Raw genomic sequence first — 27645 nt, forward strand, 5'->3', positions numbered from 1 at the left:
CAAAGCAAAAAATTAATAGTTTGTTTACTGTGTTTTAAAATCAGATAGCTGAACTCAAAAGAGGTGCTGAAATTATTGTTTGCACACCTGGCCGTATGATTGACATGTTAGCAGCTAACAATGGTGAGTAGAAAACCTTTTCCTATGGAGAATTTTTTTTGTATTTGTTGTGTAATTCTAACAAATTCAAAAGATCATGTATTTTGATAAATGGTCTTATGGAATTTTCTTATATCTCTTCAGGCTGCACTGTCTAGCTGTTGAGAATATCTAGCACTAATGATAGGTTTAAGCATATATTGGTTTGACTCTTTTTGGGAGGACAGGAAATGCTGCATTCTTGAGGTGATTCTGAGAATGTTTATCCTTGCTAAACTTAAAATGTGCTGGTCCAAATTTTTTGACTCCCAGTCCCTTAGGTAAAGTTTATATAACAGTTGGTTATTTTATCTGCCCGTTGATCTGTTACTGTGTTAGTGTAGCTCAGCAGTTTCTCACTTTTCCATAAGAGCATCTGACTCTGCCTTTATCTGTTGGTTTTAAAAACCAGAGAAGCCCTCCCTAAATACCTGCTCAAAAAGTAGGAGAGCTGACCTTATATCAGATATTCAGATTTATTAATAAAATAATGAGCCACTGCAGCTTTAAGAGGTTTTGTCCTAGTGTAACCATTGCATGCTTATTAGATAAAGTTTTATTATTAAATTATTCCACATCAAAACCTCTACTAAACTGTTGACATTATTTAACTTCTGTGGAAAAAGTACCTTCAAGACATATAGAACTGGGCTTCCAAGACTTAAATCGTCAAAGGTAGGTACATTAATGCTGTTCCCAAGTAATTTTACCACGTTATTATTTGGGGATGAAAGTGTTAAGATGTTAAATAGATACGTAGATTTTAAGAAGTCTTTATTTTGTTCCCTAAGTATGAATTCTGTATCCTTAAAAAACCGCAGCGCTAAATGGCTTTAAAATAATTGGAGGATTCAGCCACGATTTGCTGAAGCTGAGAGGACCAAATTCTACTGGAGTTTGATAGGCACAAGTCTGAGTGACAGCTGTAGAAAATGTGACAAATCTGTTCCATTCTGAGAGCATTCGATGGTGTCACTCCACAGTTGTGTGGAGCTGAATGCATTTGTATCATTTGAGAGTAGGATTCATAAATCCTTGAGTTAAATCCTTCTCATGAAAGGGAATCTCTTAGCTGTTTGTTTGGGAAGGGTGCTAATTATCCTGTCCATCGTAGTTCCGAAATGTTCACAGATCCACAACTTCCTTATTGTATTTCCAGCTGTCCCGGAGTTTGGGGTGGTTCTTGATTTTAGATTCAGTAGTGTTCCTGGGTAGGTTTTACCCTTTATATATTCATTTTGAAAGAACTGCTTACTCTGTTTTATGCTTTATTATTAGCAGAGATCTAGAACTAGTATGCTTATCCTCAGATAGTTACTCCTAGCTCCGAGGAAGCGTTGCAGATTGTGTAGAAAGGAGTTTTCTGAGGCTGCAGCAGTTAGCACTGGGCTTTGCCTTCCACACATGCGCTGTAATCTCTAATATGTTCTTTTCTAGGTGCCGCTGTCAGATACTGGCTGATGTGGCTCCTTGCTTCAGCTCAGTCTTAGTTTTATGATGTGTTTTGGCGAGGGCAGTTTTCTGAATTTTACAGGTTCTTCTGGCCCTATGATGGTATGCAAGAGAAGAGTTTGACACAATGAAAGGGCCTCGTGCATACTTACACATTTCCCAGAATGTATGTGTGATTGAAGTGCGAACATTAAAATTCACATTTAGTGAATTTTTTAAAAAAAAAATTAATTAATGTCTGTGTTAGAAGATAGTGAGACAATGTAACATTAAAAAAAAAAAAAATTCCTGAGGGAAACTAAATGTCCATTTGATTTTGTTTCCCATGTGTTTTCTCCTCTCCTTTCACAGGTCGGGTGACAAACCTCCGCAGAGTCACGTACGTTGTGCTTGATGAGGCAGACAGAATGTTTGACATGGGCTTTGAGCCTCAGGTAACTCATGACGTGAGGGATGTTGCCACAAGATGCTGTTTTCCACTCCCAGGATTTTTGCAGTGCTGCATTATTTCTCACACTGCCAATGGGTGTTCAAAAAGATGTGCTGCATATGGGCAGCAGTTTGAACTGACTGATGTTTCTGTTACCCTCACATCTGTTATCCCATTACTGTAACATCACATATTATCCTCTCATCTAGTGGAAGGTGTCCCTGCCCATGGCAAGGACTTGGAACAGGATGTTCCTTTCCAACCTAAACTGTTCTGGGATTCTGTGTTTTGCTTTCAGTAAGTTCTTGTATAGTTTAGATTTTTCTCTAATACACAGGGTTTTTTACATCCTGTACAGCCCTGTGTAACCCCTTGATACAGGTGTTGTGTGAGCAGTTACAGAGTCTTTGGTGTCTCTTGGCAATGTTGTGCAAGAGACAGGAACAAAATGTTGGAAATGCTGGTGATAAATCACTTGCTGGGAGCTTTGGACATCCTGGACTCATCCAGTTGCCACAGGCTGTGCTGTTCTCCAAAACTGGGAACGTTCCTTTATTTCTCTCTTGAGCTGTAGGGTTTCTGCTGCATTTCCTAAGACTCCTGCTGGCTGTTGTCAGGTTGTGCATTGCCACTCAACTTCCTTTCGAATCCAGCAAGTTGGGCCTGTCTTCCACTGCCAGCAGCTCGATCTTAAGAGGAAATCTGTAAAGACTGTTCTGTAGCCTGTGCAGTGCAGATACCACCTAACCTTGAAGCAGAGAGCTCTGTGTGTTTGTGTGCGGTTCCATCCCAGCTCTGGGACGCTAACAGGGAATGTTCTCCTCACACAGGTCATGCGCATTGTAGACAACGTCAGGCCTGACCGTCAGACTGTCATGTTCTCTGCTACTTTCCCCAGAGCTATGGAGGCCCTGGCTCGGAGGATCCTCAGTAAGCCCATCGAGGTGCAGGTTGGAGGCAGGAGCGTTGTGTGTTCCGACGTGGAGCAGCACGTTGTGAGTGTCACGCGCCTGCCTCGCTCGGCTTCTCCTTTGTTTGCGTAAGATTGTTCCCAGCAACACTGAATGTAAACCAGTGTCCCACAGGGCTGTCATTCTGGAAAGTTTAGTGATCTCATTAAACATGAACTCAGGAAAAGTTAACACCCTAATCTGCAAATGCAATGTGATCACTTTTTTTGTGAGCTTGGTTTATATAGCTCTAAACAGCAGTTCTGTCACTGACTGTGGAAACAGCCTGAAAAGGTCATCTCCTGTTCTGGTTTTTGTTATTATGGACCCTGAATGTGTTTGATGACTCCAGATGCAGTTTATACTCTTTCTACTTTGCTTTTGTATTTCTTTTTCCAGATTGTCATAGAAGAGGAGAACAAGTTTCTGAAGTTACTGGAGCTGCTGGGGCACTATCAGGAGAAAGGCTCTGTTATCATATTCGTAGATAAACAAGAACACGCTGATGGGTTGCTGAAAGATTTAATGAGAGCCTCTTACCCTTGCTTGTCTCTTCATGGAGGTAATCTGCAAACTTTAGGATTTATGTTTGCTGCTCCAAACTAGCCTGTTGGTATTGAGTAGTCAACAATTACTTGGGTCCTGGATAATACCAGTTACTATTTCTTCCTAAGCAGCTTTTGCCGTGTAATTGGGGAGGATAATTGTCTCCTAATTTGAAATAGACACGATAGTTTTCTGTAATTACAGTTCATTGCTCCCTGTGAGGTGCCATCAGATGCCAAATCTTGTGTCTGTGCAACAGGACCATTACTGAGAGTTAGCACCTCTCAGGGAATATTGCTGAATGCCACTGGGGAGCGTTACATGAAGTTTTTGTTTGAGATTCACAGTAATAGTAGCTGTTGTTTTACTTTTGAGTATTTTGGTAAGGGAAAAACATCTTTTTGCAGTTGAAAAATGAAAAGTTTTGTTATTCTAGATAATAGAGATTTATTATTCTGTTTTATGCATTTTGCCTGTAAAAGTGTGAGTGTATTAAAATTGTATTTGCTTGTGCTTTTGGTTGTTTGCAGTTGGAGGGTGTTTTGACCTGGGTATAAATTCTTTTGGCTTAAAGCAGAGCTTTATAATCAGCTGATTGTTCTTGGTTTCTCACAGGTATTGATCAGTATGACAGGGACAGCATCATCAATGATTTCAAGAATGGAACCTGCAAACTTCTGGTGGCCACATCTGTGGCAGCAAGAGGTTTGGATGTCAAACAGTTGATGCTGGTGGTCAATTACAGCTGCCCCAACCACTATGAGGATTATGTGCACCGAGCAGGCCGCACTGGACGGGCTGGCAATAAAGTAGGTACAACAGTGCTCTGGTTTGGTTACTCCTGACATTTTTCCCTTCTTTATTGCTTGATCAAATTGTTCCCAAAGGATAGTTATTGGTGGAAAGAGTGTTTTCCTTTAATTACATTCTGAATTTTAGCACTATGAAAGTTGGAACTTACATGTTCTGATGTATGAATGTCCTTTTAAACCCCCTTCTGTGAAACTTTGGGTGTTTTTCACTGTTGGAAATGTGCCCTACTAAATTGATAAGATTTTCATTTCTCAAACTTTTAACCATGACAAAATTGATTGAAAGGAAAGATTTCAGCATCTATCATTTTTGGATGGTTACCTCTGTATCAACTCCCTGGGAAATCACATTATTCATTTTACATTTCCACTCAAAAAAGTTATTACTGACTCTCATGTTTAGTTTCACTGACCAGAACAACAGCATCTGTGCAAGGGTGCTTCAATAAATTTAGAGATAAAGCGTCTTTAGAGCTTTTCTCTTACTTGTCTCTTAAATTCCTGTTGACCAGGGGTATGCATACACATTCATTACTGAGGATCAGGCACGCTATGCTGGTGACATCATTAAAGCTTTGGAATTGTCCGGGAATCCAATTCCTTCTGATTTGGAGAAGCTCTGGGCTGACTTCAAAGACCAGCAGAAGGCTGTGAGTAATTCCTTGTTCTGCAGTGGGCCTTGGGCTGGGTTTAGTGAGTGTTTTGTGCACATGGGTCCAGTTGACCAGGGTACAGACATGGGCCATCTCTGGCTTCAGTGTGTGCTTAGAGAAGTGTGTGAGTGTCTTCAAAACTGGCATCTTGAGTATCATTTACAGGACTGAGGATTTAAATTTGTCACCTGGTATGTGATAGAGAAATGCCTACGGTATAAGGGGCACTTTGGCTTCTGTGGAATTCACAAACAAGATATTGAGGCTCTTTCACAGAATTTTATGATTATTTCTAGAGCTCTTGCCCCTTCAGGGGATCTTGCTCATGCTGAGAAGAGCAAATCTGGAGTTTTTCTGATTTAAAAACTGGAGGGTTTTTTTTTAGCGCATTTGAAAGGCATTTAAAATGTATATTTACAGAAATTCCCAAGAGGGTATTGTCTCTGCTGAATTAATATATTTTTTTATTACACTTCAACGTAAAATTCAGTTTTTAAATTTGAAGAGATTTTTTTAATGTCTTAAGATTTACTTTTTTAAAAACTTCAAAATGATTTGTATAATCTTATGACTATCAGAATTGGGATTTTAACCTTCTGAGTATGAAAATACATATTTTTGTTTTCAGGAGGGAAAGCTGATCAAAAAAAGCAGTGGATTCTCTGGCAAAGGCTTTAAATTTGATGAAACAGAACAAGCTTTGGCTAATGAGAGAAAGAAGCTACAAAAAGCAGCTCTTGGCCTGCAAGATTCAGATGATGAAGATACAGCTGTTGATGTAAGCACCTGGAAACAGGATTTAAGTTGCTTAAGGATTCTCAGTACATTTGTATTTGTGGTGTTAATCTTGCATGAGTGAAATAGAACAATTGTCCTCAATTGCAAATGTTTCTTTTTCTGTGCAGTGTTGAAAGGCATTCATAGTAGCCTTTTCTATTTCTTAATCTTCTTAGATTCCTTTCTTAATGTGTGTTGGACTCCTTTTTGTGACCTCACAAGTAAACACTGTGTTCAGACTTCCCTGATTATTAAATCATCAGTTCCTTTTGTTGAGCTGTAGTTTTGGACAGGCTTCTGCCATTTATACAAGAATAATATCTTTGAAAGCATGTAAACTAAATGCCCCTTAATGTTTTCTTTCTTTAGGGTGGTAAGATTATAGAGTAGTAAATGCAGTGATCTAATAATTGCTGTTTTCTTTAGATTGATGAACAAATTGAAAGCATGTTCAATTCAAAGAAAAGAGTGAAAGACATGGCAGCACCAGGAACTTCAAATGCTCCTACACCATCAGCTGGGAATGCAGAAAAACTGGAAATTGCTAAAAGATTGGCTTTGAGAATCAATGCCCAGAAGAATCTTGGAGCAGAGGCACAAGTAATGGTCCCCTTCCACTTCAAGGTCAGGCTCTTTACATACCAGTTTGGTTTTTTTCTTTTTTTAATAAAAGTTGTTCAGTTCTTTGTTCTGTGGCTGCCATTTTATTTAGTGTGTCTGCACACTGGTAACATGCTGCCTTATTTATCTCATTTGTGCTGGGCTAACTGGCTCATAGGATTTGTAAGTGAGCTAATAATGATGATAAGACCTTGATACAGAGCTGTAAATGCTTTATCTGCCCTGGCAAAGAGTTAGTTCAGTGCTGATAACATTCCACAGTTAGGTTTGTCAGCTTTGGTAATGTCTTCTGCAATGTCCAGAGACATTTTAAGCTGAAGATGCAAAGGATCTGTAAGATCTTTTCTATGCAGGTGTGAGGGGAGTTGTTCAGAGGAAGGAAAAGAAGAACAGGAGGAGTCTGGAGAGTGTATTTGTTATGTAGACAATTATATTACATGGAGATCTGTAATGAAACCCTTGTTGGTTTATATAGGATTTTTTGGCTACCTTGTTCTCAACATGGACCTGTGTTTTTACAGGATGTGATGCAGCAGGCTACAAATGCTATCCTGAGAGGAGGCACAATTCAAGCTCCTACTGTGTCTGCCAAGACCATTGCAGAGCAACTGGCTGAAAAAATCAATGCCAAGCTCAATTATGTACCCATAGAGAAGCAGGAGGAAGAGAAACAGGATGGAGGACAAAATGAATCCTTTAAGAGATACGAAGAAGAATTGGAGATCAATGACTTCCCACAGGCAAGTAACCATTTTGCTGTAATCAAGTGTAAATGGCCATTATTTAACAAAACCTCTCTTTGTAGCTTAAATATGATTACACCAATAAAAGATTTTGTTTTTCTGATCATACCCAATTGAAATTACTACATTATCTGTGATTACTTCTCAGCTTGTATATACACAGTGCTCTGGACCTGTTCCAGAGAGTATCAGAAAAACAAGCATTCCTTATCAGACAGAAATCTTTTCACCCTCTGCCACTGACTTACCTTGTCTCCAAATCTCTAACATTGCCTGATGTTTTTTGTAAGGACTCTACTACTATGACTGATAGAACTCTTTGTTGTTCTTTAGTACTTGAGTATTTTTGCCATTCCAAATACTGCTGCTCTGCTCTACCTCATCTGTTTCTCGGAGGGTTTATATTTCACACTATCAAGCACAAATTCCCTGTATTTATGTTTGAGGTTCTGCTCAGATGGGCAGAACTAAGGGATTGCCATTTTCTCCTTGCTGATCCTCCCATATCCTTGCTTTGCAGACTGCCAGATGGAAAGTTACCTCCAAAGAAGCACTGCAGAGAATCAGTGAATATTCTGAAGCTGCTATTACAATCAGGGGGACTTATTTCCCTCCAGGCAAAGAACCCAAGGAAGGAGAACGAAAGATTTATTTGGCTATAGAAAGTAGGTATTCTTTTTATAAATGTTGCCATTAAAGCTGTGAGTCTGATTTTGAAATCAGACATGGAATGTCTGTAGTCAGTGTTTGGGTACTGAGTTACAGACCACTGTATTTATTTTGCAGTTACTAAAAAAACCCCACTTGTTTATCTTCCTACATTTTGTCATATGATCTGTGGGGATCACAGAGATGCTTCTGCTCACCTGCCACAGAACAACAGCAAACATGTATGGAATCAGTTTGGAGGAGAGGGAAAAATAAGAGTAAGAAGAAAAAATAGAATAAGCACAAAGAGGTCTGTGCTAGCATGAAATAAGGAAGAAAATAGAATTCTGTGGGTTTAGGCTGTTGAAGGTATAAGAAGTTGCATCAACTACTACAGCACAAACTTTGCAAATGTCATGGTGGTTGTGTAGAATTTTTCTCAAAGAAACATCTAATCCTGTGTATTTCTGGAAAGTACAATTTATGACTGTTTGAAGTGTCTGCCTTAAAGCAGAACACAGTGGAGCTGTGGCAGGCTACAGTGCAGTATTAGGGTGCTCTTCAGCTGAGGATGTTCAGCAAGTTCTGCTGTGCTTCTGAGAAGAACCAGCAGTGCAGGCCTCACGTACAGAGAGTGTTTCAGATGATGATTCATGTTTTTGTCTGCAGGTGCCAATGAACTGGCTGTACAGAAAGCAAAGGCAGAAATCACACGACTTATAAAAGAAGAGCTCATCAGATTGGTGAGTCAAATATCCAGAGTGCAGTGGGGAAGTGCCTTAATTTGTGCATTTTGGGATTGACTTCTGCAGATGTTGGCACTCTGGTGTATGTTTTTATGAGTATCAGGGACTGGTACCTACAGATCTTAAAACCCTATTTCACTGAACAACCTAAAAATCTGTGGCTCTGTTTAATCAGCCAGAACACGGCTCTGTTATCCAGCCAGCAGATGGAGGTAACACATTGACAGAGCTTTTTGAATGAGGACCCCTCAAAGAGTTGGGTCCCAAGACATTTCCTAATTTCAGCACCTTCAGGCAGGGGAGAGGGGAATTATTCCCCATGATTTAATATTTTACCTGCATTGAGAGATCTGTTTTGCTGTGGCTTTGCAGCATACCCAGCTGCTGATCTAGTGGGGGTTTATTGCAATTCATTTATCCATTTTCACTTTTAACTGTGATTATCCTCTCCTTTACTTGCAGCAAAATTCTTACCAACCAACCAACAAAGGAAGATACAAAGTTCTATGAGTGTTTGGAGTTCTCTGTCTGTCAGCAGCTGGTGCGTGAAACTTTGTGGCTTCTGTTGTTTCTGCTGTTTACATTGCTTATTGTAAATTAAGAATTTCTTTTTTTTTTTTTTTTTTAATTTTGTCCTGCGGACGTTTTTTAACAGAAAATTGATCCTTGCCTGAAAGAAATCTTAATTCTCTCCACTGAAGTTATCAGTCTTAAAGCAGACCAGTTTGGGCAGAACGTGATTTAATTTAAAAATGCATTTTATATATACTTTTCATCAGAAGGAACATGAAATAAACAGATTTTAATTTTTATGACAGACAGTATACTGTTAAGTAAATTAAACCATGTTGGGATTTGCGTTGGGAATTGTTAGAATGTACCTGCTTCATTTTTTTGGGATGGTTCACACCATATCAATTTATACTGGAAAAATGATAAAACACCAAAATAAAGGCAGGATTTCTCTCCTGGTCCACAGATCTCTCTGGCTGGTTCCACACACTTCACTTCCCTGTACAAATGTCCCCCTAAGGTCAGAGAGTCTTGCAATGATCAGAGTAAAGAACCTTATGCAGAAATACCTGAGGTCTTGTTTTAAGATCTTCTTATCCCTCTCATGTCCCATTTTGTCCTTCTCATACATAATAAAATAACTCTCTGGGTTTTTTGTAAAGTGGAATGTTTTGTAGTATGACAGTAGTTTTCTTCTTTTTTTCTAAACATGAGAATTTTAGGGTTTGATTTTTTTTTTTTCCCTCCTTCTGTGACATAAGAATGAAAGCCTGATTTAGTTTAAAAAGGAATTTGCAGGAAAAAGAGAGAAACCTCTTTTTTTAACGAAATACAACTTTGTCGCTCTTTTATAGTGTTCTTATATATACATTTAACGTGATTATTCCCCTGGGATTGTCATCTTTATTGCTGTTAGGATGTGGCTTTAGGTAAAAATGAATAATGGTATTTATGAATGAATTCCACAGCTATTCACTCTCCTTGCAGTCAATAAGCTGCTGGGCCAGGCAGGACCTTGTTCCGTGAGGTCTCCTCCCCATAAGCATTAGAATTCCTGACGGACAGTGCTTGTCTGGAGCAGAAACAGTAGCAATTTGAGTTGTCTCATTCTAGCAGCTGCCAAGACTTTCAAGATGATGACTTTGGAAAGGACTTGTGTAGAAAGCTTTTCTGAACCGACACATGGAGAAGAAATGTGTCGTTTTAAACCAGCTGTGTATATACTGCTTTAACCCCGGCGAAGACAAATCACACCATCTGGGTAAATTCACAGCTCCTCTTTCCAAACTGCAGGTAATTCAAGGGACTCTTTCTGCCTGCTTACCCTGTCAGTGCCCCTTATTTGCAATGTAGGAAAGGAAAGGAATGATTACACCAGCTTTACAGTCTGCATTTAGGGTGAGAACACCCCTAATGCAGTGCTTGCCAATATTAGTAGATGGAGTAGGGCGAGAGGAGCAGCACACACAGTAACACTTCTCAAAACTCAGAAGAGAAAGCTCAGACTAAAGGCCTGTGATGCCCTTTAAATACATCAGGTTTCCTTCCCTTAAGAACTGGGATTTGATGTGTTTCATACTACTTGTTTTTGGAATTGTCTAACTTCTAGACAGTGTCCCTTGCGAGAAGAGCGACAGATTTTGGTGTATTTAATGAAGAGCACATGCAAGTTTGGACAGCCTGACACGTCTTTAAAAAATCTTGTTTAAAAATGTTCCTACGTATATTGGTATCTCCTAAAAAAGGCAGGGTGAAGACATTTTTGTTGGATTTCAGAGATGCAGCAATGTATAATCTTTAACTTCCTGGGGTTTTTAAATGCAATGTCAATATTCTTATGTTTTTTAAATTCCAGTGAAAATAAAAAAAAATAATTTCAATGTATATTTTTCAGAAACTGTCTTTCTGAATAGCTCCTCTGTTTTCTGCACTTGCACTGCTTGTGTGTTTTTTCCTCTGACAGTTAAACTCAGACTGTTTGGAGTAGGGTGATGTGAACAGCAGTTTGTGCTTTTGTTTTTCTGCTGGAAAGGGGACAAAGCTCACACTCAGTTAAGAAAGTGACAGTGAAGGTCTTTGGGTACATGAAAGCAGGAGCAAAATGCATATAAACCAGAGGAAAAGAAACTCTCAAATTAACAAACACACAGGGGAAAAAATAGTGGAAACAAGCTTAGAATAGAAGTTTGGAGGAGATGCAATGAAGTGGTGAAAAACGCTATATTTAGTTCTTCCCAAATGTGCCCATGGATATAGACAAGATCTTTGTAAACATCCCAGTTTGGCAGCTCTCCAGGGAATCTGCCCTGGTTGGGTTCCTGTTGCCAGTTGTTCAGAAGAGCGCAGGGCTGCCGTATTTGTTGGTTTTTTTTTACTTTTCAAATACACAGAAGCAGAGCTTGTTCTGTCACCTGCCCCAGGTGATCCTCTGCCAGCTTTCAAGGGTGCTTTATGCTTTCAGTGTGTGAGGAAATAGTGGTGTTTTGGGTGGATAGGTGATGCAGGTGTTTGGTGCTGGATCCTGAATGAGCTCCTGGTTGCATGTCACGTCGTGCAGCAGGAGGGAGAGCGAGCCCCTGATCACAGCCTGGCTGGCTCCTTCATCCTCCCTGCAAGTGGCCCACCAGGGATGCCCACAGCAGTAATCCCCACCACACTGTGAAGGGTTAATTCCCTAGCCAGGAAAACAGGAGAGACTAAATCCAGTGTTTTGCGTGGGGGAAAAAATCCACAGCAAGATAAAAAGTGCGTGCAATGGCAACTGAGAATTTTATACTCCCTGAACTATCTGGTACGTTGTTGCCACCCTTTGTTTCATTAAAAAGGCAGCTCAAGGCCTACTTTGCTGTTAGGTTTGATGCTGAAAAAGCTGTAACGAGTTTGTAATGAGCGTAGAGCACAAGCTGGGCATGTTCCGCAGCTTTCCCCGTGCTGGCTGTCGGAGATTTTACTTGTACAATTGAAGCAGTGCAATCTATTTAAACATGCATTTGGCTACTAATTAAATAAAGGACTCAGAGGCTCAAAGTGCCATCTTTAGGAGCTTTTCTTCCTCAAGTCTTCCAAGTGGAAGACAGGAAAAAAAAAAGATTTTTTTTTTAAGCAAAGTTTTGCTGAAACTCTGCAATTGTAACAGCCGAATATAAAATAAACACCAAAGGCTGGATTTGAGATCTTCCTAAAATAAGGAAGAGAATGCTGGAGTCGAGGGAGCACTTTGGTATTTCAGTCCTTCAGGCTTGTGTACAGTTGTAAGGAAGGGCGGTTACTTCAGCAAAACCATTGACAGGGCTCGAGACAGGTACCTGTGTCTGTGAGGATGGACACTTGCCAGAGTTAGTTTTTAACTTCCTGCCTTGGACGTAACACTGTCAGTGTTTATTGAACCCCACATTTACCAGAACCTGAGTTCCCTGGGGAGGTGGTTCCCGGGGTGAAGGTGGTGTCAGACCAGTGCTTGCCCGCAGGTTCCCGGGAGGGTCGTGCGCGGCCCCTCCGCTCCCCCGACCGTGAGCGCCGGGCCCTGAGCGCGTTCTGCCTCCCCACGTGATGCCCCAGGAATGCACTTTCCTTTGATTATTTTTCTTGACCCAGATCTCTTCCAAATATGGTCTCAGCTTAAACAAGTTTGTGTTCTTAGAGCTCGGGCGTTTGCAGAATAAATCCTGGCTTCCAGCTCCCTGTGCCGTATGGAGGAGTGGAGGCGGAGAGCAGCCTAAAAATGCGAAGATAAAAGGGGCACAGCTGGACTCGAATTTGTCCCAAAATGTACATTTTGTACGATGTTTATACAGTGCTAGGCAGGAAGATTTGTTTTTCATAGTTTTAGCTACAGTGGAAACAATTGTTTTTAAATAAATGACCATTAGCCTGAGTGATTGCCACCCAAACATTGCTTCTCTGAGACTTCTCATCTGAAACAGATTTAAATATTTTTCTTTAGTCAAACTGAGAGATACAAAATTGTCAAGCTGACCAACATAAGCAGAGGTAAATTAATTAACATCTCAGAACTAAGTTGTTCTAGTGAGCTACGAAATTATTAATCACCTACCGTGGAGGGAGCATATGATTAAGTTATTTTATACTTTGGCCATTCTAAGTACAAAGTTCATCATCACAAACGTTTCTTGGAGCAATAAATACCACGGGGCAACTGCTCTGAAATAAACTGCTGAGCAAGGAAAATGTTACGCTGAAAGTTAAGATTAAGGATTTTCCTTAGAACCTACGTTTCCTCTGCCTGTGTGAGTTAGCAAGGATACCAAAAAGGTATTGAACTGAACCGTTCTTCCTTGGCAGCAGCATTTCCAACAGGAGTTAAAACAGCACAAAGATGAGCTTTGTAAATAAACGGAATCATTTGCTAAATTAAGCTAAATAAATGCTGCTTTTCCCTGCTGCTTTCTTATACTGCAAGTGAGGATTCCTGCATGCGTTAGGAAGCGCTGGCAAAAATATGAAACATCATCTTGGCAGGGTGTTTCACAGCAATTTTCGGCCTGAATAACTCACAAGTACTGTAGAAATGGAACATCACAGTGTTGGAATACAGTAGTCAGCTGCCCAACAACAGCAGGAGAGGAAAATACTTTTAAAAAAAGAATTAGCCATTTGTAAAAGCTGCAGGTTCTTTTTCTTTCCTGAACTTTTTTTTTTCCCTTTTATTTTCTAAAACCTCATCTGAATAGCACAGAGCATCTTTCGGGCTCCCCCGTACGTCGGTCATTTAAGGACTGATCTGTTCATTTAGACCCTGAGGTTTGCAGATGTGTTGTTGCTGTCTGTCAATGGTTCAAGGTGCTAACAGAGGGCAGGAAAGCGTAAGGATAAAAAATATGTTGGTCACAGCCCTCCACCAAGCGGGCTGTCACATTGTTTCACGAAAACTTGACCTTGGGAACAGAAGGTTACCTGTTGGGCACTTAAAATTCCTGTTTCTATGGGATCTCTTTGGAAACAGTTGAAGCTGCTGTTCCCACCTGAAGGTATGAAGCCTGGTTTATAGTGAAGTGCTGTTGCAATACCGAACTCTTCAGAACATGGGGGAAACGGAGCAAAATGTTTAATAAGGAAAATAAGAAATATTTCATGTCCCACGCTATAAGATGCCGGGGGCTGATGGGCCGTGCACAGACCCAACCCTATGTGGGCTGTGTTGGGAATGGGTGCAGCAAGGAAAGAGAACTGACCTGATAAAATAATCTAGTAGTCCTAAAGCTGAACCATTCCCTAATGGACTGTGTGTGTGGTGGAACCACCGTCCCAGGTGTCTGAGGAAAGACTGGATGTGGCACTCTGTGCCATGGTGTAGTTGACATGGTGGTGTTGGGTCATGGGTTGGACTCGATGATCTCAGATTGATTAGATTGATTGCTTACATCGAATCTGATCGATTAGATTGGCTCTGATTGACTCTGTGCGTACTTCTGGGACAGGAGACACCGCGCTCCCCTATCCAAAGGACAGCAATGGAAGCACAGGGGATACCGCACCCACGTTTCGCGTGCTTAGTTATTTGCAATGTTTAAAGCGCACAGGACGTGCCCGTCCGAACTCGGCCTCGCCTCCTCCCGCCCGCCCCACAAAATGGCGGCGGGCGCGCGGCCCTCAGCGCCGGGCGGAGGGAGGGGCCGCGCCGGCCCCGCCCCGCGCGCGCCCCCGCGGCGCGGCCCCGCCCCGGGAGCGCGCCCCGCCCGCGCCGCCGCCCGCGCCCGCCGCCGCAGCGCCGCGCCCGGCCCGGCCCGCCGCCCCCTCCCTGCAGCGCCCGGCGCGGTGTGGGGAGGCGGCCGCGCTCCCGCCCGCCCCGCCGCCGCCGCCCCGAGCACCCGCAGGTAGGTGCGGGCCGGGCCCGCGCGCCCCGGACCCTGCTCCGCGCCGTGGGGAGGCGGCGGGAGGGCAAGATGGAGCCGCGGCTGGCGGGGGAGGGGAGGGGAGCGGGGAGGAGAGGAAAGGAGAGGAGAGGAAAGGAAAGCCCCGCTCCGCGCCCTCCCCGCCGCTCAGGGGGATCCCGCGCTCCCCTCGCCCCGCCGTGCGGTGCCCGGCCCCGCGGCCCCGCGGCAGGGGGGAGCTCCGTGAGGGGGGCTGTGCTTGGGGAGCTGCGCCATCGCCGCCCGCCCGTGCCCGTGCCCGGGCCGAGGGCCGGGCCCTGCCCGTGCCCCTCAGGCGGGCCGCGACCCCCGGGCGGTGCCCCCGCTTCGGCCGGGCCGGGCCGGGCCGGGGCAGCCGAGCCGCCCCTTTGTGCCCTGGGCCGGCCCGCGGCCGCTCCAGGTGCGGCCAGGCCCTCCCGGCGATTGTTCACTGCCCGCGGCACCCATAGCCCCGGGCGAGGGGATGGGGGGGGGTGTGCGGGGCTTTTCACTTGCAGCGTGTTCCCATTAGCGTGCGGGGTCTGGATCTGTTCGTCCAGCCCATGGATGTGTTTCCTGGCGTGTCCGAGTAGCGGATGCCTTGGCTCACCTGCAGGTCGGGGTACCTGGAGAGCCTCGCTGTGTTCCTGCTGTGCCTCCCTGCCTTCTCACTTAACGCGTGGCAGGGCTGTGTATTCTTGGGGATAGTTACGGATAGTTTAGTTCATCCTTGTTTGTGTGCAGTCCTTCTGGGGCAATTAATTTTGTGAGTAGTTGCACCTTTAATTTGCGTGTAGTTCTCTCTGGATATCTCTCTAAAGAAAGTAACAGTTATTTTGATCCATGTGGGTTTTATTTTTGTGAAATGAAAGAGTAGGAGGAGCACTCAGTTAATATATTTATTAAATTATTGTTTATTTCTGTTTCAATGTTCAGGTGCCACAGTTTCTCTTACAACTTTGTGTGTGTGTGTGTGTGCACGTTCTGTCTGTATCTGTATCCTTCAGGTTTTAGATGCAACCTTAAACAAAACAAGTCGTGCGTGTTTGCCCTCTGACCACTGTTGAACAGATGCAACAAGTGGATTTTGCCTTTCTGCAGTGTCACAAAAGCGTGCTGCTCTGGCTGTGTTTGTGAGTGTGTGGGCAGGTGTCCAGAGCCCTTTGCACTCTTGGGGGGTGTGCACCAGCGTCCAGAGCGTTTTGTACCAGTCCTGTCACAGAGAAACACCGTGAAAAAGGAAGGAGAAGCTCGATCCATCTCTTAAGCTTCTGAACCCCTTGGTGGGAGCAGGCTGGGGAAAGAGGAGAGGGTAGGTGAGAACACCCACTGAGATGAATGAGCACCTCTTACCTCTCGGAGCTATTGTTCTAGGCTGCAGCAAGGTCTGTTCCCCGGGGAGAGGAGCGGGTGGGCGAGAACACCCACGGAGATGAATAAGCACCTCCAGCTCAAAGCCCTTGTTCTAGGCTGTGGCAAGGGCTGCTCCACTTTACTTGGGAATAGCTCCTTGAGGGGAATGGACAATTCACAAATACTAATAATCCTTCCTTTATGAAGATCCACCTCTACCTGCTCCATCATTCATACGCATATTTGGTTTGCCTTGAAGTTTGGTAATTAGAGAACCACAGAATAATCAGAGTGCAGTTTCGCTCTGCTCTCCACAGCCAGTCTGTCTGGCCTGGTGGCTGTGCTGCTCCATCCCCAGCTGTGGGGGTTTTTCCCCAGCCCTCATTCCCTGTGCTGCCATCCAGGACTTCCAACTCCATTAAGACCATGGTTTTAAGGCCTGGTTGGGTTTTTTTTTGGCGAAACAGGGACCAGGGAAGGGGTCGGTGGCAACCAGTGGGTAACGTGGTTACCCAGGCTGAGCTGGGACCTCAGTCTGTCTCTGTGCTAATGGAAATGTGCATTTCTGTTCGTTTCTTTCCCACAAACTGTTGCTTTTGCTTTCTTGTTGGATTAGTTTTCACCTGGATGAGATCCCTGGTGTTGATTTGCCCTGCTCTTGCACAATTGTTAGTGTTGGCTCAAGGAATGGGAACGTGGGGGAAGAGGAAAGGGCAAGATTGTCCCGTTCAGAAAGTGTGGGTTCAGAGTGGTTTCTATTGATTATGAAACCAAGCTCTCAGTTGTGTCAGTGTAACTGGAGGTGCACAGGTAATTAAATCATTGATACCATCTTCCTTAATTTTTGTGAAGCTGTCTTAACCCTTTTAAGTGTCCTGTTCCTCATCATCATGTATGATCTTAGTTTTGGGGTGGGAAGAAGTCAGCTGACGTCCTTGCTGATGTTTGCATCGAGTGAAACTCTGCCCTTGGATATGGCTTATTTGGTTTTTAGGGTTAGAAATCCTAACGATTACTTGTTTGCCTGGTTTTGCAGTCAAATCATGAATGAACCCTAAAAGTTGAGTTTAGTTGACACTCAGCCTTGCAGGTAGCTTGCAGGTGAGAAAAATCATATTTTGCACCAACTTCAGAAAGGGCTTCATAAGCACAGTGTGGAGAAACTGGTTATCGAGCTTCATGAATAGATTAGATTTCAGTTGTAGGTTCAGGTGTTACAGTGTGTTGTGCCACTGATAGAATTTCATACTTAAAAGTTTAAAAATATTTATAGGAATACTCAGAGTAAGGTGCAACTTTGTGAAAGCAAGCAGTTACAGGATTTTAAAAATTGGGTAAGGCCCACTTGAGTTATCATGTAAAAAAAAGGACCTGACAATAAAAGGACATTTAAAAAACATTTAAACTGATAGAATTCATTCTTTTCAGTGAGTAATGAAAGGATTTCTCCCCCATGCTGTCCCTACGAGGGAAGAACAGAACTGATACCTTATCTCTGTTGCAGTCTTGAAAGGGATAATATTCCTGCTGCTGCTGCTGCTCAAACCCCCCTGGCAAGCAGTGGAGCCCTTTGCAGCTCCCCAGGGCCTGTGCCGAGGAACGTGGCACAGAGAGCCCTTTATCGACATCCCGAACAGAGCCCGGCCTGTGCTCGCTCCAGGCCTGCAGGGAGCTGGCCACAAATGATACTTGTAGCTGCTCGTGTCCTTCTGTAGCTGTCACGGACTTTGTGTGTGTTGGATGGTGATGAAAATGTGCTGCTGCAGTCTCCTCCAACTCCACCGACCCTGCTGAAACCATTGCAAGCTCAGCGCTGGAAACCTCGGAAAAATACATGACAAGCAAAACTGTCCTGCTGGCAAGAGGAATTTACCTTTCCTGGTGTTCATCATTTGGAAAGCTCTAATATAGATGTCCTTCCAGTTCTGTTCCGTTTTGCTCTGACTTTTGTGTGTTTTATCCGAGGTCAGAAGCGCTTGCTGAGTCAGGTCTGTTCTGGAGCTCACCAGGCCACAGAGCACAGGCTGGGCTGGGTGAGAGCAGAGCAGTTGTGCTGCTTGTGTTGGAACTGATTATTCTGCTCAGAGCAGATAATGGGTCACAGGTCCCAGTGCTCAGTATAAAACAGCTACTCAGCAAGGGCCTGTTCTGGGGGGCTCGAGAGCTTCTCTGCTCATCAAAGGTTTCACCTTGTCTGTGCTGGCAGCTGAATTCTGCCCACGAAGAACACAAAGGGCTTGATGTTTGAAAGCCAAAGACAGCATCACGTCACAACCCGAGAGGGCTGTGTAATGTGATTTGATGTAAGGTCATTTGAGTAGCTGCTTTGATCTTCAAATTTGGTGTAGTGAACAAGCCACGAGTGGGGATTTTCTGCAGGGTTTCAAGCCTGGAGAGCTATGGGCCATATCAGTCCTGGGAGCCTTAGCAGCTGTAAACTAGAGCTGGATGGTACATCAACCTGCATTTAGGGTACAGGGAGGGGTCTCTGCCATGTCCAGACATCCCCCTGCAGCAAAGCTTTGAGTCCCAGCTGGATGGTCCCCTTTCTTTCCAGCAGTGGTGGAGCCTCTATGCTTTGTTGCATGGGAAGCCCTAGTGCTGCCTCTCTTTTCCCAAAGGCAGCTTATCCAGTGCCTCCTCCCTTTCCTAGCATTTCTGTAGATATAAATTACCAGACAGAAAAAGATCCATGCACAAAATGCTCTACAGTCACTTTCCAGTGAGATTCATTTTGAAATACGACTGAATTTCCTTCCTGCAGTGCCTCATCTTAACTATTTGTTTATTCAGCCAGTCAGCTGAATCAGTTTAAAAACTGATTTAAGTAAACTGTTGCAAATATTTTTATGTGTCTATTTACAGGTTCTAAAACAAGCAAATTCTATTTTGCTGGAAACTTTTCTGGTGGGTTTTATTCAAGAATGCTTGCACACAAAGTTGTGTGTGTTTGGCTATACAATTTAGCTGGAGTGTGATTTTTAAATTGGCATAACTTTGCATTTTATACCAATTCTCCTTTATACTGTATTTCTCCCTGCCAAGAAACCTGCTTCCACTCTACAGATAGACTCACTACATTCTTTTATTCCCTGCTGTAATGTGAATGAAGTAAAGCTGTGCTGGAGATGGCCATGGTAGGGTAATTAAGCTCGATTACAGATTTCCTTTTCAAAACCTCTCAAAAAAAAAAAAAGTCTTAAATCAAAAAACACAGAATAGAAACCTTGGCTACTACTTGAAATTTTCATGGTTTGATGAGAAACGGTGTGGGGAGGGGGGAAAGCATTAAAAAAAAAAATCCCATTGGCAGCTTTTCACTGAGATTTGGGTTTGTTTAAGCTTCCTCTTGTTAGAAGTTTTAAACAGTTACTGATTGGTACATCTTTCTTCACTCATCCATTCCAGGGATACTGGTTGTTGCCAGATGGAAGGTAAAGCAGCACCAGCCAGGTCTTGTGTGTGAAGTTGGAGTTCACTGAGAGCTCTCAATGGTGTTACAGCAGACACAAAACACATGCTTGTTTTGTTTGGCAGCTGCAGCAGAATGTATTCATTGTCTTGGAGTACCTGTGATGGTTCTCCCCTGGAAAGATTGATGCTATCTGTTGGAAAAATCCCCCCCACAGCCCTGAGTGTAAGGAGGAGAAAAAGCAGAGAGTAAGAACGCAACACAGACAGGAACGAGTCCAAGCAGGGGTTGGTCTCATGGGAAATAGCAGGGGCCTCTGCTCCATTCAGTGCCTTCTCCCAGCTCTGGTGTGTTCCTTGGATACTGGGCAGCTGAACTGATGCTTCTTTGTGGCAGTCGAGCTTGGAGCAGCTTTTTGGGGCCAAAGCCAGTATTCCTGTGTTCAAAATGAGTCCTGAGACAAGAATGCTGCTCCACCACTCCGAGTGTCTCTGGAGTACCAACAAACAGCTGAACAGCCTTTCAGGGCCGCTGGGCTTCACTGTCTCCTCAGCAAAAGGACTTTATTAGAACCCTCATGTTTGCAATTACATAGCATGAAAAATCTCAGGTATTTGTTTGTGATATTGCAGGCCCTTTTCTAGTGGGGTTAAGGAAACACAACATTTTTTGGACTGCTAATTGCGGAAAACCTTAACCTTTTTATTGCTGCATGGAAAAGTCTCTCTGGTCTCTTGGCCTGAGCTTACTTCCTTTGTCCTCTGCTGAGCACAGGCTTGCAACTTATTCTTAGTTGTTTGTTTGCTAGTTAACACCTGCAGTAACGGTGCTTTCACTTTTGCTCTGCTGTACCCCGTGCAACACCCCAGCATTGTAACACTTGGATCATCTCTGCTAGAACATCTAATATTTAACTATATTATTGTCATAATTTCACTCTTTGACATATATATTTACACAGGAGTAATGTGCACTGTAACATGCATTTGACAAGCCAGGGTAGATTGACTGTTCCAGCAGGGAATGTATCCTTTGTAATCAGGAGGAAAGAGCACGGGGATTTACTCCAGGGTAAATAAGCTGTCTCTGCTGTGTGCTTTCTCTCTGGCTGGGAGGAGACATTCATAACTGCCAAAGAAATTCAGTAATCAATAGTAGAGTGTAAATGGTGTTGTTGTAGGTGATATTCCAGGGCTATTGCGGGGAAAATATAATAAATCATCCAGACTGTCTACTAGAGAAATTTACCATGGGAAGGAGTATTTGGTGTCCTGAGTGTGGCTGTAGGGCACAGAAATACTGTGATGGGCCAGATATTTATTGGCATGATCTTGTCTTCAGCATGGCTAAATACTGCTATCTTAAGCTGAGTATTTACAGCCTATTTAAGCTGTAGAACCAAGATAGCTGAATGGGTGAAAATATAATTTTCTTTCCCAGAGTTGTTCCCTCGGTGTTGGCATTACCAGCCCTTTGAAAGTGCTCTCCTAACTAGGACAGCAGTGGCATTTTTGCAACCCAGCACCTTCGGCTTCGTTAGGGATTGATTTCATCCCTCTGCTCTCCCAACTGTGGCACCACTGCCTTGCTGAAAACCTTACCTGTTTTCTTTCTCTGACACGGATTGTGACACGAGATGACAAAACTGATTAGCACTTTATTATTTTGCCTCAGTTAAACAAACCAAAAAATCTTTAGGCCCCTATATTTAGTAAAACAAGAGACTGATACCTTATCTCTCCTTGGCTGAGTCACAGGTTAATCTTAGAACTAGAACAACTGAAATTTAGATGAGCTTTGGTTGGAAAGGTTTTGAAATCGCGGTGGGTGAGCCAATACTGTGTATCTTAGTGCTGAAATGCTCTTGTTGGGTTTTTTTTCCCTTACTTCTTCCCTGATTATACCTATCTGAATAATACGTGGTTTAAACTGTCCTTTTTAACCATGTGTAAGGGTTACTGTGCAAAACTTCAAGCGAAAGCTTAATAAAACTCATTTTAAAAAGTAATTTACTGACATCAATACTAAAAATAGACCAAGTAGTTCGGACTCATTTTGAGAAACAGGGGAAGCTTTCGAAAGATTCTCGCTTGTGGAACGCTGACTATGACAATAATAAAAAATATTATACTGAAACATGTTTTTCTCTCTTTATTTTTGGTAGAAAATGATGCACCCTGTTGCCAGCGGTAATCCAGCTTTCTGTGGGACCGGCAAGAGCTCTTGCCTGAGCGAGGACAATGTGAGAGCCGCGGATCAGTTCGACCTTTACGCCAGCCAGCAGAGCAAGTACGGCCACGCGGTCGCCCACAAACCCATCGCCTGCCAGAGACCCGACGCCTTGGGCGAGTCGCACTTGCAGACCACGAGTGGCAGGAGTTTAGAGACAAAAGATGAACTGAAGAAAAAGAAAAACCTCAACCGCTCCGGCAAACGTGGGAGGCCCTCAGGGACCACCAAATCAGCAGGGTACCGGACCAGCACAGGCCGACCCCTGGGGACCACCAAAGCAGCTGGATTTAAGACAAGTCCAGGCAGACCCTTGGGTACAACTAAAGCAGCAGGATACAAAGTCAGCCCAGGCAGACCTCCAGGTAGCATTAAAGCTCTCTCACGGCTTGCAAATCTAAATTATACTTGTGGCAGTGCAGCTTTTCCTTACCCTATGGTGCATAGCAGAGGAGTACATGCTGCTGGTGAAACTAGTGGCAAAATCAAACAGCCTAATGAATGAGAGGAGGGAATTAGGAACTCCCTGCTAATCTGCTTTACGCTGATTTTGGGCATGGTTCTTGCGTTCTGTTGTAATGTTTGTCTCAGTCTGGGTTTCTAGATTTTATTTCTATTCAGATAATGCCAGAGCCTACGGGTGCAGTTCATAACATTTACAGTCACGTTGAAAAGGCTTTGGTTTAAAGGTGCTTTTGTTGGGCTTAAATCATAATTGATAAGGAAGTCTGAAGTGATGAATTACGCCTTGGTGTCGATACTTAGGTAACGTCCACGTCCCTAATTTTACATCCAGTTTCTCACAAACCTAGATGTGGTGATGCATTAAGTATTTGAAATAAGGAGGACAGAATTAGCTGGCTGATGGATCATGATGTGACCTGTCCCAAAATAAGCAACTTAGGCAGTTAAGTTCTTACTTGATAAGAAAAACTGATCAAAAAAGCAGCGAGCTACATTTTCCACTTCTGCTGGAGCCTCTTCAGACCTCAAATAGATACTTAAAAACTTAAATAAAAAAAAATCCCCAGCCTTTTCTTTTGAAGATGATTTCAGGTGGCTTTTGTTTCGGGAGTCGTAGCATTAAGTGAATTACAACTAGTACTCCAAAAATACTTTTGAAGATACTAGAGAGACCTGAGCATTTGTACAGTTTGTTACAGCTTCACAGCCTTACTAAGACAAGTGAATTTGCCGTTGGGTGAGAGCTGTTCTCTTAGCTACGCTGTTTCTGCTGTGTAATTGTGAAATGCCTAATAGTACATATACCAAACCATGAATAATTCTTTGAGATTTGAAATATTTTATACGAAATTAAGTACTGTTCATTCCAGTTAGGCACTTGGTTAATATTAAGCAGTAAGTTCTTAAATCTGTAAATAGCTATTTACGCTGGCTTTGGCCTTTAAATCCTCTGCTTAGATGGCGACAGTTTAATAGCTTTTAAAGTGTTAACCTATAATGTTTACAGATTAAACTTTTTAAATACACACTGTTGCCAAATTTTTAGGCTCAATTTTGCCAGATATTCCTGGGAATACAGTAATTTCGTTGTTTGACACTTATACTATATTTAAGTTATGGAAGCTTATATATCTACCAAAGGACACCATTTTCATGATTTATAAAGGCAAACTGTATAGCTGATGCAAACAGGATGCAGTTTACTGCACTGCTACACCCCAGATGCAGAGTAATTCATCTATGCATGCAGGCTGGAAAAAAAAAATGTTGTTGGTTAACTATAAATACCTTTCTTGACTCAAACTAAAACCTTCCCTCCTCCCAAAAGAAATGCTCCATTTTTCAACTGGGTGTGTTTTTGGTTTTTTTTTTTTTTTCAAGTGTGAGAGAGTGCGTGAATGTGTAAAATACTTTCATCTAGACTTCAAAAAAATCAGTCCTCAATGTTGCATATTCTTGGTCCTAAATTTATTTGACTGAAATTAAAGCTTATTTTTAATCTGGAAGAAAGTTTACATTTTAGTCATTTCACATATAAAATGACTTTGTGATAAATTTGTAGCTTGAAATATCTGGGGAGGGGGGAGTTTGCAGGTCTGGGGGAGCATAAAAATTTGGGTTAATTGAGCTTGTGCTGAATGGGTAATGATGCTGATAATTTTTGTTGACATAAATGCTATTCTGGCCTGCTGTCGTTTTGATGAGACCTCTTGATTTCAGTGCTGACAATTTAAGAAACGGATGTCATGTTTCATACCTTTTTTATCAGGAAAAAAGCAGCAAGCCTTCAGGTGTTCCAGTGATGCCTAACACATATTGAGCTGGACTTTTGCTGTACTTTACAATAGGTGTGTTGAATGGTTTTGGGGGCACTGTGTATGCACTGGCAACTAAGACAATGAACCTCAACTTATACTGGATGGCTCCTTAGTCGATAGATGAACTAATGGCAGCTAAACTGCTCCTAAGGAATAGTTTCTTCATGCTGAAGCTCTGAAATCCAGTTGTACGTTCTGTTCCTCAGCAAACTCTCCGGTCTGACCTTTAGCAGCCCCTCTCAGAACGATGTCACTTCTGACACGTGCAAATGCTCACGTGAGTTCATTCACCCTCAGGATCTGTGCTGTGGTGGTGGCTGTTTTTAATCAGATGATTTTTCAACTAAAGACTGCTTTAAAAAGTTCTTTCCTGAACTCAGCTGGGCAAGCAGTCCTCTTCAGCTGAATGTATCACTGCAGGAGTGTCACACCTCGCTGGCAAGGAACGTGTTGCATGTCACCACTGTCCCTTGGAGAAACTCCACTCCTTACCTCCTCCTGTTTATCCTGTTGGCTCCTGCTCCGTTCCTCACTTGTGCATCCACTCACTGGTGCTGTGCTGTGTGTCAGGAGATAATGCAGATGTATTGCTGTTCTGCTAGTATAATTTGTATTCAAGTATGCTGATGAAATAATGAAATCACCTAAGCAATTTCTGTTCATTACAGTGTTTATTAATTATATCAGATGGAATATAATCCCAGTAAAAACTAATTAATGTTGTCGGTTGTGAAATGATGAGCATCAAGTAGAAAAGCGTTCAGAGTCTGTAATGGGCTGCTTGGCACTCCAGATTTAGGAAGGAGACCAAGTGCAGTGCTGGGCACTCCCTAATTCTGCTCTGGTTTATAGCTGACTGCAGTTTACTGGTGCCCTGCAGCGAGGGGGAAGGAAAAAGAGGGTAAGAGATTCAAAGAGACTCGAAATGGAATTTTTAAATACTCCTGCTCTTCCTGTGTATACTCTGCAGAATACATTGTGCTTTTTTCAACACTTTTCTTTCCATGAGAAACACTGAAAACAGCATGTTAATGCCTCAACTTTATTAGTACCAATGGGAAAACTGGCCTTTTCCCCCCATAGTATGAAAACATTACTTGTAAGGTAAAATTGCTTATTTTATATTCTATATCATAATTCAGCTATTCATAAGCTAGGATCACTGTGGTGTGTTAACACTGTTCAGAAGACCGACATGTCAAGTTTGGGTTTTAATAATTTCTTTTAATTATCAAGTTTCTAACGTCTTATTTATACATAAATGAAATGTACTAGCTTGCTATTATTCCTTAATGATGCTATACAAGTTCACTGTTTAATATACATATAGTAACTACTATTCATCTTTGATTAAATTTACTTAAACTTTAAAACCAAATAATTTTGCTACTATAAAGTCTTGCACTGGACAGATTCAAGATGCTAGCACCATATTTTGGCAGAAACAAGTCAGACACCATCAGAAGCAGCTGACTTTGATATCAAAGATAGTATTTTTGAAATCAGCACTTAGCTTTGTCATTGAAGCAATGTTCTTTATATCTTGGATTTATTTGAACTAATTGAAATAACTAGAGCCATTAAAGATCTCTCTTCTGAATGAATATATTTTCATTTTGTCTGAAGGATCTTAAGAGTTCAGTCAGGACAAGACCAAGCGTTGTCAGTGACGAGTGATGTGTCTGTGAAAAGAATTACCTGGAACTACAAAACACAGAGTAATTCAGATGAGAATTTAAAACTCCCTCCCCCATTTTTGAAGAGCTTTAAAAGGCAGAGCAATGTGAAGTCATTTGTGTGATGGTTTCATTGGCTGTGGCTCTGCTGTTCTTTGTTATATGTATAATAATGTTTCACACTATCCTTAGAGTTGACAGTTAAAGCAGCTGATAACAATCATAAACACTTGGAACTGCAGACTTCATTTCTGACCACAAAAGAAGTTTATTCTTCTCTATTTTAATGCATATATTTTAACACTGCTTAAATATATTTATGACTTTAGTAGAGATTAGACCCCTCTCCTTGTGATTTTTTTTCCCCAAATAGAAAAATCTGTATTCTAAAATTTGAACCACTTTTCTGATACTTTTAATCTTTCATCATTTTCTTTTCCACAAGGTTTACTTTGGGGGAAACAATAATCTGTTCATTAACTAGTATCAGCACCCTGTCCTCTGCTGTAAAAAGCCTGATTAGATACTGTGTATGTTTTTATGTCCATGAACTTGAGCTACTCGTGTGCAATTATGTGTATGGGAATGGAGTAGTGTTCATGATCTGTATTTACATCATCATATGGATGTATATTTATTAATAAAGTTAATACTTTAAAACCTAACCATTTTTGTCCCTGTTTTTTTGGTTTTTCTTTTTAATACCTTCTAAATTCTGGCTGAAGATCCCTGTTGACTCTTACCTGCTTGTTACAGGCAAGTTACATATATTTGCATAAAGGCAAAAAGCCTCCGTGGGTGGCAAGATGTCAGGAAATGTTGCTCATTTTTTAAGGAATTGAAAACACTGCAACAGTAACTTAATTGTTCTTGTCCTTTCTCTCAAATGGAAGGGGGGGGGGAAGGAGTTATAACCATATATGGGTAAATAGGAAACTGCTTTTTTTTTTAACTTTGTTGCACATGGACATCACTTTGAAAGTACTAAACTTTTCATGGAATGGTGATCATTACTCATTATTCTGTCATGAATAAAATGTCCTTATCCCCGTACTGCAACAATATTCCCATTTATCTGTGCTGGTAAGATGTCCTCTGCATACCACCACTCAATGCCTCTTTTTAATTTTTTTTAATTTATTTTCTCTTCACTGAAGTTTCTTAATGATTTTTGGGCAGACAGACAGTCCTTGCCTACCAGAAGCTGCAATCCAGACTCCCAGGCCTGCATCCTCCCCTCGTTTTCCAGCACCCTTTTCCTCTTCCGGGAACTTTCAAAGGCCTTGGATACATGTGAGTTTGGGACATTCCAAATGGCAGTTGCAGTTCTTTTGCAGACTTTTTGCTTTTACCTGGAAAGGACATTGGATGCCTTGTTTGTTTGTGTGTGGGTTTTGTTTTGGTTGGGGTTTTTTGTTGATGATTGTGGTAATACTAAATATTTGGCTTTCAAGGTGACTGGATATGTTCAGAACAGAGTTGAGCTTCAGTCTGCTACATCCTGGTGTAAAAATCAGTTCCTGGATGGGATTCTTGAGCAGAATGGATTATTTTCTCGGTTGTAAGGAAGCCTTAAGCATTAGCTATTAAATCACACAAATATCACAGAAGAATACAGGCTTTTCAGCTTGATTGCTGCCATGGCTGCTGCGTTCCCTGCCCTGCAGGGAAGGATGGAAGGGGCAGGGCAGGCAGTTCCTCGATGCACACCTGGTGTGGTTTCTGATGACAGTTTATGATTTATGCATGCTGACAGTGGCAGTGTCAGGGTATCAGCTACACAAGCTGGACATCTTCAGAGAGCCTTTGAGATGG

The 27645-nt window shown here is 42.4% G+C and overlaps 2 protein-coding genes across 6 annotated transcripts in view; both read left to right on the plus strand.

Moving 5' to 3' along the window:
• The window catches only part of LOC114070423 (probable ATP-dependent RNA helicase DDX46), a 15670-nt gene extending 5681 nt beyond the window's left edge, over positions 1-9989 (plus strand). The window contains exons 13-24 of one of the 3 annotated variants that reach the window (XM_027907830.1): positions 1942-2024; positions 2851-3015; positions 3370-3532; positions 4132-4325; positions 4841-4978; positions 5610-5759; positions 6185-6382; positions 6901-7119; positions 7643-7787; positions 8440-8513; positions 8979-9057; positions 9172-9989. In XM_027907830.1, coding sequence (XP_027763631.1) covers positions 1942-2024; positions 2851-3015; positions 3370-3532; positions 4132-4325; positions 4841-4978; positions 5610-5759; positions 6185-6382; positions 6901-7119; positions 7643-7787; positions 8440-8513; positions 8979-9026 — 1577 coding nt within the window. In that variant the 3' untranslated portion in view covers positions 9027-9057; positions 9172-9989. Of the gene's footprint in view, positions 1-1941; positions 2025-2850; positions 3016-3369; positions 3533-4131; positions 4326-4840; positions 4979-5609; positions 5760-6184; positions 6383-6900; positions 7120-7642; positions 7788-8439; positions 8514-8978 lie in introns of all 3 variants that reach the window. The other 2 variants (XM_027907829.1, XM_027907828.1) reach the window with 2 other exon arrangements.
• Positions 9037-26495, plus strand: CUNH5orf24 (chromosome unknown C5orf24 homolog). Of its 3 annotated transcripts, XM_027907835.1 has the most exons (3): positions 14785-14863; positions 21808-22237; positions 24106-26495. In XM_027907835.1, exons 2-3 carry the CDS (start codon positions 21811-21813, stop codon positions 24144-24146), a joined length of 468 nt encoding a protein of 155 aa, XP_027763636.1. In that variant the 5' UTR covers positions 14785-14863; positions 21808-21810; the 3' UTR covers positions 24147-26495. The 3 variants fall into 3 exon arrangements, with proteins under 3 accessions (XP_027763634.1, XP_027763636.1, XP_027763633.1); XM_027907833.1 differs by lacking the exon at positions 14785-14863 and adding an exon at positions 9037-9057 and having other exon boundaries at positions 21808-26495; XM_027907832.1 differs by having other exon boundaries at positions 21808-26495.
• The last annotated feature ends 1150 nt before the right edge of the window (positions 26496-27645 follow it).

Source organism: Empidonax traillii, unplaced genomic scaffold (assembly GCF_003031625.1).
Source record: "Empidonax traillii isolate 1590-97213 ecotype Southwest subspecies unplaced genomic scaffold, ASM303162v1 scaffold1551:size92815, whole genome shotgun sequence".
In the NCBI taxonomy this organism is placed as follows: Eukaryota; Metazoa; Chordata; class Aves; order Passeriformes; family Tyrannidae; genus Empidonax; species Empidonax traillii.

Coding starts and splice junctions, on each gene's coding strand:
- CUNH5orf24 (XM_027907833.1), top strand. CDS start 21,811: ATGATGCACCCTGTTGCCAGCGGTAATCCAGCTTTCTGTGGGACCGGC.